General features: G+C 37.2%; 1 protein-coding gene across 4 annotated transcripts in view; it reads left to right on the plus strand.

Moving 5' to 3' along the window:
* The window catches only part of STK32B (serine/threonine kinase 32B), a 174,937-nt gene that overhangs the window by 29,067 nt on the left and 131,705 nt on the right, over positions 1–14,165 (plus strand). For all 4 annotated transcript variants that reach the window (XM_042808428.1, XM_042808431.1, XM_042808432.1 and 1 more), the window contains 2 exons: positions 551–606; positions 9,001–9,152. In XM_042808428.1, coding sequence (XP_042664362.1) covers positions 551–606; positions 9,001–9,152 — 208 coding nt within the window. The remainder of the gene's footprint in view (positions 1–550; positions 607–9,000; positions 9,153–14,165) is intronic.

Raw genomic sequence — 14,165 nt, forward strand, 5'->3', positions numbered from 1 at the left:
TAGTCTTACTATATTAGTATTATGTATTGTATTAAGGTGGTAAAGTCTGGAGGGGCTGATCCTGCTAGCTCATCATGGGACAAACTTCCATCACTGTAACAGAATATGGGAATTATTCTGCACAGTGATTACTTATCAATACTATCCTTATATTACTGTGTATTTTATGGTGTTCCTTACCTGAATTATTCAGTACCCTTTTATTAGATCTTAATCTTTCTGGAAAATGCTGAGCAGGTTCTGCTAATGATTGTGTAATGCTAACTGATGTCTTGTTACTTGGTTAGGACAGAGATATGTTTCTTTTTGGAGATACTGGGCGCTGGGAACATTGGGCCAAGATGAATTGAGGAATAAAATAAATGGAGCATATTTTAAAACAAACTTCCTCTTTGCTAGCTATTAAGTATGTTTGCTGTTTTAAGAGAAAGAGTAAATACCACATGAAAAAATGACATCAGTTAGAAACATTATAACTTCTTTTCTTATCTGAATTCTGACTTAGCACTCTACAAACTATTTTCTTTTTCTTCTCTCCTTTATTTTGCAGTTAACTTTGACCACTTTCAAATATTGCGTGCTATTGGGAAAGGGAGTTTTGGAAAGGTAAGAATCGATTTATTTTTAGCAGTTAAAATTCTAACAGAGAACTTCTTTGCGTATTTCTGGTGTCACCTGACTAGGGTAAAGGAATGTAGGTTTTATAGCCTTCTACTTCTTAAAGACATCTGATCATCAGTATGAAATGTCTCTGATTATTCATTAAATTATTTCTATTACAATACATTCACTAAAATTAATTGAGTAAAAATTATTATAGTAAATCAGTCTCCTCGGGAGGGATTAGCAGAATTTATAAATCATTCCCCAAGACAAAACCAAAGAAAGAAGTAGGAGCAGACCACTTTTTTAGACAGTCCACTAGAGTTATCTTGTTCTTAAATCTCTGGGCTTATTCATGTCTTTAAAATAATTGCAGTATTTTAAAGGCATTTTACATATATTCAATACACTTGGGACTGTATAAAGTGACATACACTGTAATTACAATCATTGAGTAAATGTTTGTTCAATTCAACAGGCTTTTGCTGAAACAGAGAAGATTAATGGTTTGTTTACACATGAGTAGATGACCTTTCTTTCCTATAATAAAGACTATAACAAGGTTTTAAATTTTAATATGGGCAAATAGAAGGCCATGCAGTCAGAGAAAATCATGTTATAAAAATATTAGAAACCATTACTCGCAGGAATACATTTGAAGGTTAAATATAACTTCAGTAACAGATCAAGAAATAGGTATCTAGATCTTGATGTCAATGATTCTTGAGTATATGCCAGCTGAATGCCAGTGAGCTACTTCTGTAGCTATGCATTAAGAACACACCAGGATTTTGCTGGCTCTTGGCCTTCCATGCAGAAAAATGACTTTCATTTTACAGAGACCAGAAACACTTCTCACAGAATGGTGTGGTCCTTAGTCGGTTCAGTAGTTTCCAAGAGAAACCCTTATTGAAGTCAATAGGAGAATATGTTGCTAGTACAAAATGGTATTCAAGATTAAAAATCAGGGCAGCTGGAAATCTGTGGTAGTTTATTATCACAATACAGTGATAGAAAATCATATCAAACTAGAGGTCCAAGAGTACAAGTTAGGCACAGGATAAGGAGTTAAAGATACATCTAAATCACGCTGGTGCTCACAAAGATCACCTGCACCCCTCTTTCTTCAAAACTTCCCTATTCACACCTTTACTGTCTCTGCCCTTTCAAAGGGTCTCTCACCCTTCCACACCATGCAGGAAAATAAAACAAGCCTAAGTGCTTTTTGAAGGCTTGATTGTCAATCTTTGATCCACTCTCCTCCATGGCATTCAGGAAACTGGTGAATGTTTCTATGATATTTCTAGAAACATCTAATTTTCTTGCAGGTTCATATGGTTGCAATGTTCTTGTGAACCTGCTTGGGGGATATGTATGGGTGAGAATAGAGTTTCAGAAGCCGGAGACAAAGTTTAATGCAAGAAAGGACTCATGCATAAGTCTCCTCTAAACTTAAATACTTATTTCACAGCTCTCAAATACAACAGAAGAGTCCTTGGCATAACAAGCTTATTTTTCCCATATGAATGCAAGCTCCTGACGAATTACCTTTCCACAGATGGGGAAAGAAAGAAAGAAAGAAAGAAAGAAAGAAATCCATTTTAAAATGACCTATTATACCATGGCCAAAAGCACAACATGTTAAATCAGTCACTGTTTCAAGAGCCTTTCTCTGTGAGTCAGTCTTGCCTTTATCATTCATTTAGAAGCCTCTTTGCTGGCAACTTTTCCTATTACTGTCCTTCTGGAAGTACCTGGCAGCAGAAAATGTCAACAAATGATGCAAGACCTCTAATCTCTATTGACTTGCTGTTTACTGTTTGGGGTCTATTGTGCTCTAACATCCTGCAACACATAACACCGTGTTCAGTATCATGCCTTCCTTAAACTGCGTTCTTCCTTTATGGCTGCTCTGTGGCCTTTTCTGTTTTCTGAGAGCAGCATGGTGTTTTAAGACATTCTCTGTTTTTTTGTTTTATTGCTGTTGGTACAATCTCTCTCTCTGTGTCTCTCAATATTTCTTAAATTACTCTGGTTGCTACAGCAACCTTAGGCCGCTGCAGGATATTGCTGCAGGAGGTACCTGATATGGCAGAGACTCCACACAGCTCAGCTCGCTCCTGGGCACAGAGCTGGAGGTGATCCTCAGCACCTCACCTCCTCCATCGGGGCCGGCTGCTTCAGCAGCTTCGCTCTATCCCTCCCAGCTGGCTTCAGGAAACAGCTCCCTGCCTTTTCCTTTGGCATTTTCAATTCATAGTAGCAACATTTGCTGTTACAGGTGATCCCGGGCCATTCGGTATCAAATGCTTTGTATCTCGAGAGCTTGTCTTTTCTGAGAAGTGGCCACCTGCCGTAAGCCACTGCCTCAGCACACGCTGTTTCTTAGGGACATGTTAAGAGCAGGTGCAGGCTTGTACGCACTGTAGCATCATCTTCCCCGGAAAAAAAAAGTGAAGATACATCACAGCAGTTGTGAAGAGGGTAGGAAATGGATGTAAAGAGCAGAGAAACAAGGAGCATGCTCTTGTTTCTGGAAACAACCAGGCTTACTTCAGAGGCATCTTCTGAGAGCTCAGCTTGCACGCTGGTAAGGGACAGATGAAGAAGGTAAGCTCTGAGCCTGTGTAGGACCATCACAGCCACATCTTCTGTGTAAGTCAGTGGTTCTTTGTTCAAGCCAAATGGCATGCAAGCTATGGCAGAATGCTATGTGACCACTCACTGAATACTTGCTCCCACTCCTGGGTACATGTATACATGCCTGGTGTACATATCTGTACATACAGATGCTGGTACACACCTGTGAGCTGCTGCAAGGTTGACAGTGGTACCCAATCAAGGTCTGTGGCATTGCTCCAAAAGTAGTCTTGCTGGCTTCGGTGACCTTGCTTTGCTCAGTAGATGAAGGTAGCTCTTCACTTATGCTTTGACATCCTCATATGTAACATATTTATTTTTCCAGAAGTCCTTTAGTCTATTTATGCTTGACATGTTCCAGCTATTAGTATTTCAAAATACATTTGAAGTGGACCAAGTCAGAAATTTTGTCCCAAAAGTTCTTATTCTTATAGTAAATGTTTGCCTTCTAAGTCAATTCAGAAGTAGACAATTTAAAATATTCAAACCAAAAATGCTGAACACTGGTCTAAGTAGCTGTTTCTTTATGCCATGTGGTACCCTAAAAGTGCTCTCTCATGTTTAATCTGGATAAATTTTTCCATTTTGTTATATGTAGAGCCATCATTCTTATCAAACAAAATATTGCAAAAATTTATATATTTGAAGATCACCCAGTAAGTACAAAACTGACTAGGAGTGACATACAAGAACTGTCGTTCTTTACTGCAACAGTAACCATATCATTACAGGTTTACTGCCACAAAATAGTTTATATTCAGGTGCAACAACTAGTTTTCAGGGATATTATAGTACCAATTTTCAAGTCCTCTGTTCATGGGAGCAGGTATATTATAGAATAATCTGACCTCCTTAAATTAAATTCAAATTATGATTTCAATGTACAAACTCTTTCTCCTATTTGTCTAAGATGATGAGACACAGGACTTAATTCAGATTAATATGGTTGTATAAAACAGTGACTTCCTCTGCTGAAGTAATTGAAATTACACCAGTGTAAAACAGATGGGAGCCCAGAATCATGTCTGCACTGACTGAGGGTACTTTACTAAATAATATGCAAAGTATTTCAGAAAAAACATGCTGCTATCCTAAAAACAACATAACACGCAACTTCAAGATATTAATATTTTTTGACAGGATAACCACCTATTTTTTTTGCTTGAGTTAATATGAAATGATACTAAGCAGATGCTTGGTCCCTGCTCCAGCTGTTATGGTTTGCTCAGGGGAATCTGGGAATGAAATGCCTTATTTCAAGGAAATTCCCTGTCAGTGTAAAGCCAAACTTATGACTTCTATTCTCCAGCCTCTTTGTGTAAATCTTTCCAACTCTACTTGTAACATGAGACTATGAGCATTAGTTTTTTCAGAGCATGTAAGTAAGAATAGACAAGGTAGCAGTATTTCAGGCACATGCTTCATAGCAGATTTGTCAGTTCCCACACTGAGTGTGATACATATAGCTGATTTGTGTCTTGTGGTCCTATAAGTCTAGATGAGTGCCTTCTGCCCATGCGGTGCCACAGCCCCTCTGCTGGGCTGTGATTACTTACGGCAGCTATAGCTTCCCCATCCAATCTACTGACCTAAGATGCATAATGTTATGATACAGGAGCATGGATGAAGTGTGTACTCCAGCTGCCAGCTCTCCACGTGACACTGACCTTGCACAGACGAACTTTCTCTGACTGCGGTTTTGCATCTCTCCTTCTTCATGATCTGTCATGAAACTATATCATGTGGTAGTTTGAAAATTCTAAGCATTCATGTACCAAATTCAGACCAAAATGACTTTATTGAGACTAAGTGTGCCCACTCCCTGCTGTTCTTTCCAGACCAAGCACATGGGAGCTAGAAGTCTTTTGAAGTTAGTGGAAAACAGGAGAAATCTGTGTTTTGCAGCAAGTCAAATTTTTCATCCATCTCCATCTTTTGCTCTGAGAAGAGCTTCTCTGGAGCTACATATGGCTGCTCAGCCAACACAGCACTATGCAGATTTCTGCAGCAACCCATGAACAAATTCTGCCCCAGTTTTGCTCAGCATAACTCTATCGCTTCACTTAGCTCTTCAATAGCCCATAGCAGTCTCAGTGGCTGTGTGACCTCAGTCTGCAGATCAGACTCAATCTGTAGGTACTCTATTTTTCGTATGTGATATCAGAGGAAATCCAAGAAGGTAGCTTAGAAGTGGACCATAGTATATGCTGCTCCTGAAAAATGAAGTCTAGCCCTGCAGTTTTCTTCCCCTGGATCTGAGGGAAAGGGTCTCCAAGTCACACTCTGGTCAAATTTCCTTTAATCTAATAGTTTTGAAGGCAATTCATTGTTGCCTTCTTCCAGATATAAAAAAGATACAACCCTGTAATAACAGCGAAGACATATTAAAAAAAACATCTTTAGAAAGAGAATATTTTCACAAGAGACTTTTAAAAATAAGCACCATATAACTCCAAAGAAAATTAATATTCATATTGCCTACCTTTAAACATGTACAACACAGCTGCTTACATCCAATCTAGTCATCTACAGTCTCTTTAGGGGGACTTTAGAAGAGAAGCCATTACTCTAGAGATGGTCGCTTGAACCTATTTAGACCCATACTTTAGGTAGAGATGGATGTGCCTGTCACTCCCTGCTGACTATGAGCCTGGATAGCTATTGAGTTCATGACACTTATATTTGGTTTGAAGCATCATCTATGGAGACTGCTGAAGCAGTGATATCAGTTTGAGTGTCTGGACTTTGGTAAATGATATTCACAGAAAAATTGAAGAAGGATGTTTTAGTAATGTGAGTGTGACAGGCTTCCATATGGATTTGTGTAAATAAGGCAATTCTGCAGACCTCTACAATAATGAGTTATCACAGAATTTGTTTGTTGAGGTTCCAGAGCACCTGTTTTTCCCTATTTTAGAATGATGCTTTTGGAAAGAATTTAAACCATAAACAAACAAACAAGAAACAATTTAAACCTTTCCCATTAAGATTGCTTATTTGAGGAGAGCTTGAGGGCTTTTCCTTTCTTTCCTGCAGTAGTGGAAAAGTTTCAGCCCATTGATGTCCTACTCAGAAGAGCTGACAGCCACCAGGTAGAAATGCCAGGGAGGATCTCCACCACAACTCAGTGCTGTTGTAGCTGTCAGACATTTTTCACAATAGCATTAATGTGGGTGCAGCTTGTGTTTCCTGATTTTTAGTAGGAGATAGCTATAGTTTATTCACTAAAATCCTATTGATTTTGAAGCCATGTTAAAAGATGCGTGTAGGTATTCATTACTAGAAAATGTTTACCATCATTCTGCTTTAAAGCTGTATGCTAGGCAAGCTTCTACTAACAACAGAAGGTTTGTTTCAACTGTGATGAATACTCTTGTCTTTAATGGAAAATAAGGGAAGTAAGTCCCTTCTGGAGTCACAGTGGTGTTTCAAAACCTGTTTACACTGCATATTTAGGTGCTGTATATGTTCCTAGTTTGCCACATTAGTCAAACCTGCAACTCTCTGCTGAGTAAAACCCCATTCTCTCAGCAGTCTCACTAGTCAACAGTTTTACAGGGATGCTTTTTATGTAATGGGAGACATCTGCAAACACCTCAGTCTTGGCCAAGTGTCATATGAAAATCATACTGTAAATTCATGTAAGCGAATGAACTTCTGGACTTAGGTTCCAAGCCAAAATCCATAAATGTACTTTATAATGTGATTCACTACATTAGAGTGTCCACATAGTCTCAGACAGTATGCCAGGAATTGCCCCTGTCAATTTTGCTTATACTTTTGAACAACCTGTGGAAGCTTGAACAATTCATTTCCATCCCACCATTTCAGTTAAACCCCACCTGCTACTTCTTCCCTCAAAAGGCCAACCACAATTCCCCATTGTTCCACAGCCTGGGTTCTTTCCATATAAGTGCAAACCTTTAGTTATCTTAAGGGCATCAACATTCAGACATTCCATAACAGCCCAAGGAGGAAAATTAAACAAAATTTTGGTACTCACCATTGTGCAACATTGAAGGGCTCAAGACAAAACTTTACCATCTATGTTTTACTTAATTAACAGAATATCTCCTGATATTAGGAAAGGTAATTAGAAATTCTGCTTAATCATACCTTATCATAATAGGTTAAAAGTACACTATTAACTACTCTCTTTGGAGTAGATTTGATCTCAAGGACACATTTAATGGAGATAAAATTGCAGAGAAATAAATGTGGTTTGGTTTCACTGTCTTGTTCTTCTTGGAGGGACTGAAAAAGGGTAGGGGAAGTAAAATATGGTGATGATTCTTCTGCATTTAAGAAACAAGTTACCACACAGTAGGTCTCTCTAAGGTCCTCACCCTGGTGCCTGTGGTTCACCACCAGGTCCAGAATCCAGATGACACTTTGTTAAAGTCAGAGGTTTCAGCTGTGGGAAGTTGTCTTAGTATCTCTGGACCATTTCTGAATTTTGAGCACAAAAGTTCCTTAAAATACAACTCAAAAAACAAAAGGATTTATTTTTGGTTTGCACCATGATACAATCTGATCTCTGAACACTAATTTAATGTATGTATACTATAATTTTATATGTGTGTAATATGTGAGTCTATATGTATGCATGTGTGTATGTATGAAAATGTACATATAAATAGTGTCAACACTAAGTGAATTCAGAATACCCTTGAATTTAGACACTACAGAGTTGTGATGTCTAAATTAGCCACTTCCAGTACATAGTCTGTATAAGTCCTGATGATGAAAAATTCTGATTGGAGCCTATGGCTGTATCAGTAATATAAATGTTGCACTAAAATATTATTTTCAGCTAATATTCTCTCGGCTGTGAAGACACACTAGGAGTGTAATTTTAAAAAGTCTTGATCAGTTAGCAGGAAAAACCCTTCAGAGCAAAAATCTGTTGAGAATATAGCTTTGCTCTGAGTGGGTACGTAGGACTGTTACAAACATGATATTTACATCAGCTTTGGGAATGAGACACAGAACAATCTTATATTTCTGTGTTGCCAGAAATCATATTTAAAATGATGGTTCTTGGATGTAGTGCTGGTGACACTCTACAGCTTCATTCAAAAGGTAAACAATCTAGGCCTTACATAGGAATTCTCTTGAACTCCCATTGCAGGATTTTCTTTCTGCATTAGCAAAATTATTTGACTTTTGTCAAAAAAAATGAAAACAAAGAAATTTACTGCCAGAGACTAAATCATTGTGATGGTCTCTTGTGACTTCAAAAATATTATGATGAATCTCTATATGAGCATTCTTTTTCTTTTCAACAATAATTAAGGGATCATAATTCTAATATTTAGATGAAATATTGAGCCTTCTGAATGTAGGCTATGTTTATGTTGCAGTAATCAAGATGTGTATAGCGACTTGCGGGAATGAGGACAATGGTTGTGCATTTTTTTACACAGGAGGCAGTAATTTCTGTGACTGATGAAATAGCCTGTGATTCAAACAATTGGAGTGTATTCCTAGCCTTACTGTGTAACTTCTGAACCCACTTTTCTGGGTCCCCATTTCATCTTATGCAGGTGGGGGTTGTTCTTTTCTTAATGTATCATTTACCATCTATTACAAGGAATCCTGCATAGCTGTGATGTGAACTTTCTGAAGGCATTCCTAGATTGTAGTATCCAGATCTGGATTATTGAAATATCATAAAATGCTCCTTTTTTTCAAAATCACAACTGAGTTTCCTTTCTGTAGGTGTTAATCTTTCTCTTTCACTTTGTTGTCAATTAGGTGTGTATTGTACAGAAGAGAGACACCAAGAAAATGTATGCCATGAAATATATGAATAAACAGAAGTGCATTGAGAGAGATGAAGTTCGAAATGTTTTTCGTGAGCTACAGATAATGCAAGGCCTGGAGCATCCCTTCCTAGTCAATCTATGGTAAGCAAAGCTTTAAAGTTCTACCGGGGATCTCTGGTTTTCTCCTTACTGCTGAATCAATTCAAACTATGAAAGGGTCTAAAGCTGAAAAGTATGAGAAATTTTTGGTGAACTCTTTTTTAAGGTATTAAGATTTTGAAGAGGGTTTTACTTTTCATTAGTATTTTAAAGGTGCCTTTTTGCACTGGTATATTTAAACATCACATTCACCTTATCATTTCTGGTTTGGTTTCTCTCCAGATTATTGAAGCAGTGTGTAGAAATGTGTTGTTCTGTCCAGCTTCATAATTTCTTTTTGACAATACCTGGACTAAGCATCTGTAGAATATCTAACTGAACCATTCAAATATTCTTTTTTTCAGCTGATTCAGAGTAAATTAAAAACTCAATTACTCTTAAAAAATGGCTGGCATAGAACAACAGAAAAGCATCTTTTTGTCACAAGGAATTTCTCTTATCTTCCCTGTGCTAGCCACTGAATACCTTGGTCACATATGAGTGTAAGAAAATGTTGGTCAGGTAATGACTAGCTTCAACTACATCATCAACTTAAAATATGTGCCGGCTTTTATGTAGTGATAGTAGTAATAGGATGCAGACTTTGCCTCCTTTCTCTAAAAATGACCTATATAATTTAAAAAAAGAAGACATAGACCACTATAATATGAAAATTTTTTTGTTTGTGGATAGCTTGACTGACTGAAAATGGTCACAGTGCAAACAGACCTGTTTTGTGAGTTTTACCTGTCTTACTAGAGGTCAACGACTAAAGTCTTTTGCCCATCCTTTATCTCACTCTTCACCCATACAGGTGAAAAATTTCTTATTGTCAGCTTAGCACCTTTCATAAACTAAAAGCTAAGTTATGTTCTGGCTTGAGAGAACACAGCGTTAGTATAATTGCACTCACTTATACCAGCAAAGCATTTGATCCCCAAATTCATTCAAAAAGGACCTAATCACATATATATGTCTCAAGTGCTCTACACTTGACATGAGTATTCATATTTGAGCTAACCTAACATCCTGTTTGAGGCTTAAAGAAAAATATGTAAACATTGTGACTGTAATACATTTTCCCAGTATATTTTCCAAGGTTCCAGAAGCCTGTACCCTTCTTCACCAAAAATGTGGTATCTCTGTGCTTAAGAGCCTGTGAAATTTTGTTTCATGCAATTGTCTAATCTCTTCTGAACTCACACAAACTTTTGTTCTTTATCAAGAGGTGGCAGAGATTACCACTGTGTAACTAGGCATTGTGCAGAAACAGTCATAGTTTAATGTGATCTGCAAGATACTTCAGTAAACATAACACTGGTGAATGACTAAAGATCAAATATTTATTGTGAAACAAAAAGTATGCTAGTTTACAATTTCTGAATTATAAGCAGCTATATATATTTATTATATCCTTTCTTGTTTTCTATTTTCATGTTAAAGATTAAGCTTGAAATAAGCAATACCTTAAAATCTGTTGGGTGTGATGATGATTTTTATCATAAATTTTTAATTTATTCTTCTCATACTTCTGAGATACTGTCACAAGATCTCAAGACTCAAATGTTACACTATATGTTTATATGAGAAATTTAGAAAATGAAAGATAAATTTAGTACCCTAGAGTGCACTACCAATGTTCTATATTCAGTGTCTCTACCAGTGACTATTGTTGACCAGTCTATCTAGGATGCTTATTAGGTAGAATGACAAGATTTTTCTTTGAAAAGAAGGCACAGAGGGGGCCTGCCCTCCCATCAGATCATTTAATAAATGACAGGTCACCTCCCATGGATGGGGCCTGAAATTTATCACTTGCATTAAAGCTTGTGACCTAGATCAGCAGCCAACAGCCCTGTCTCTGTGTCGCCAAGGCTAGGTTTCAGGTCTATGGTATGAGACAGAAGAACATGGCATAATCTGAAGACTTACATCCAGATCTAAAATCAGTGCTCACATTTAGGGATAGTCCTGCAAAGCTATGCAATTTGTTTGTGCAACCATTTGGCCACTGCTGCTTTAGCATCTGAGTGCTTCACAGCCTGAAATGCCTATGTGGATGATATACTTTGGTTCTCCTTAGGGCCAAAACATGAATGTGTGAAGGTACAGCTAAGCTATAGGAAGTGAAACAGCATCCAGAAACATTGCCAGGTGCTGCCTGATGCAGCTGGACTGGCGCTTGGTGTGCTCCTGTCTCATGTGAGCCAGCCCCCTCCCAAACAGCTCCCGAGGTAGTTCCAGAGTCACAGTGTCCCATGGATCTATGTGGTGTGGCTGGTGTCTTTCAGCTGCAAGGACTTCCTAGCAGAGGCATGAGCTGCTCCCTGCCAGCTGGCCTGAGTGCTTAGAAATACTCCCCACCATGTTTTATCTACTATGATAACCACAGTGGCTAAGTAAGAGTAGGAGATCCTACTCATTCTTTGTATCAGGACCATAATATGTTTCTATAATTAGCCTTGCAGAATCCTAAATGACTTTAAAATAGCTTCTGATATATTTCTGGAGTGTCACCACTTGCACACTGCAGTAGCATGTTCCAGACTTCAACTCTGTCTCAACTTTTGCCTGAATTTCAAGATGTTGAAATGTGTGAAGACACATTGCCTTCAAATAATGACTTCTGTTATTGAACTACAACAGGGATAAACCACAGAAATCACAAGTGACCCATGAATAACAATCACATCTGTTCTATTAACACTAAGCCATATGAAGCTCTTGAACATACTAATTATATTTTATTTATTTAATAATTGAAACTATGTTTTATTTGTCCATTTACTACTATGAAAAAAAGGAACATTGCAAGTACAAATAGAATATTTCTTAAACATATTTTCTGTGTTCCCAGCAGTAATCTCTTAAAATAAGTGTTTTCATTGATTGTTGGTGAATTAGCAGCTTGTTTAATGCACTTTTACTTGAAGTTTAGATGCAATAATAATTTGCATCAAATATATTTACATTGTAGCTATAACTTACATCAGATGATTAGCAGGAATCCATGATTTTTCATCTTATGAGTCAATTCCTGGCATACTAATGGAAGGAAACATTTGAAGCTGCATTTCTTCTACAGTAATGGCAGCTACATTTATGTTTCATTTTTTGGAGTTAGACTTTTTTCTGTTCATTTTGTTAATCGCATTGTAAATATACAAATGGGCCGTAACAGGACCTACTAACTTTATCTTATTTAACAAACTGGAATATTAATTTAATGAGGAGTAGTTATGTCATGGTGTATGGGAAATAACACAGCTAAAGCTCATGTAAATGCTGAGTTTCTTTTGACCACGCTGTTTTGGACTAGTCTGTCTTTCTAGGCTCTATCTCACTCTTTAAGGGGGCATAACAGTTTTCAGAAATCCTGCCTAAGGTAAGGTTTTTGTCACTAAAACTCATAAATCTCATCAGCCTACTAAATTTAATTGGTATTTCCCTACTTAGCCAGGGTATCCAACTTTGATTTCCTGAGGATATTCAGAAGTAAATATTCTGAGAATGTAAGTACCAATCTTCTATCAAAAGCTCTGCTGCAGCCCCCACATCAGTAGACAGGCACTGACACTCTGTTCGCAACTAAAAAAACCACTAACCCTCCTAGAGAAAGTCAGAAATTCGATATTGGCAGGACTCAGACTAAGAGGAGTAGTGGTGAACAACTTTTCCAAAATGGTGCCTTTTACATTAGATTGTCATTATATTAAAACTGAAAACAGATTTGGGATGGAGAACCATAATAAAGTGTGTTTGCACAAAAACTTTGTGGGCTTGTAGTTAAACAGTCTTTTAGTCTGTGAAAAATTGGAGATCTGGCTGCCCACACTAAAGGGACACTAGATTCATGTCTCCTGCTTTCTAGATGAACCGACTACTTGTCTGCTATGCAAAATGATGATAGTGGCAACAGCTTTTTTGATAGAAATGAATCTATTTTATTTGCCCCTCGCAATCTCAATGAAAAGTAGTTAGCCAGCTGGACCAGTCTGGATGACACTTCAAAAGTCTTCAGAAAAACCTACATTTCTCCACTGATTTGAAAGGGAAATTAGGTACTTATTTTGATATCATTGTCCCTTCCCCTTGAAACCTCCCTCCCCTAATCCCCAGTTGTAAAAAGCAAGACTTAGGTAGGTAGCCTTGATCAGATCTGCTGTTCTTTTGTCTGGAAGGGATACATATGATGATAAAATTAGGGAATTTTATTATCAAATTACTTGCATTTTTTTCAAAGCATTGTTTTCTGTAAGAACTTCAGTGTCTTCAAAATTATTATTTTTGCTTTTGGATGAATTGAAATGAAATATTATTTCTTTTAATTCAAAATGTCAAAGCCCAAATCCATATTGAAAAGAATATTTGGAGGAAATTCCACTCATGACAAACTTTTCATGAATTTTTGGGACAGTCTCTGACCAGAACTGCTCATTTTCAAATGATAATCATCCAAATCTTCAAGATATATAATAAAATTAATATAGTGGTAAATGTCCCAACAATTCCTTGAACTAAAATGAATAACAACCAAGCACATGAATCTTTCCTTGAGGAATTACATCATCAAAGATAAAATTTGGCAACTTGGGAAACAAACATGAAGAGTGGAAAGCTTGTTAGTTATACATGGTGACTGCACAAAGAAGTAATGAGATATGGGAAAGCAATCTGTCATTAGTTAAATTCTTGTGGAGGGAAAAGGAAGAGGAAAGAAGGTAAGCCTTCTGTAGTGGGTAATTCTGCTGGCATCCATCAGTACCCCCAGCATACACAAGAATACAAAACAGGTAATATAAAACAAGGGTAGCATCTCAACTCCAAAAGATATTTATTAGAAAGCTTTTTGAGGCTCATGTGTCTTCTCTGAGCTTTATTAAATATAGCTTCACAATCTCAACTTATAAATCATATTATTTGAAGTATGAACTGTCTTTCATAACATCTGACACAGAAAAGAGACATTCTTCTGTAAATGCTCATAATAGCTTGGAGGATAACAGCGTTTTTCAG

This window comes from Tyto alba, unplaced genomic scaffold, assembly GCF_018691265.1.
Source record: "Tyto alba isolate M040663 unplaced genomic scaffold, T.alba_DEE_v4.0 Super-Scaffold_6, whole genome shotgun sequence".
Classification (NCBI taxonomy): domain Eukaryota; kingdom Metazoa; phylum Chordata; class Aves; order Strigiformes; family Tytonidae; genus Tyto; species Tyto alba.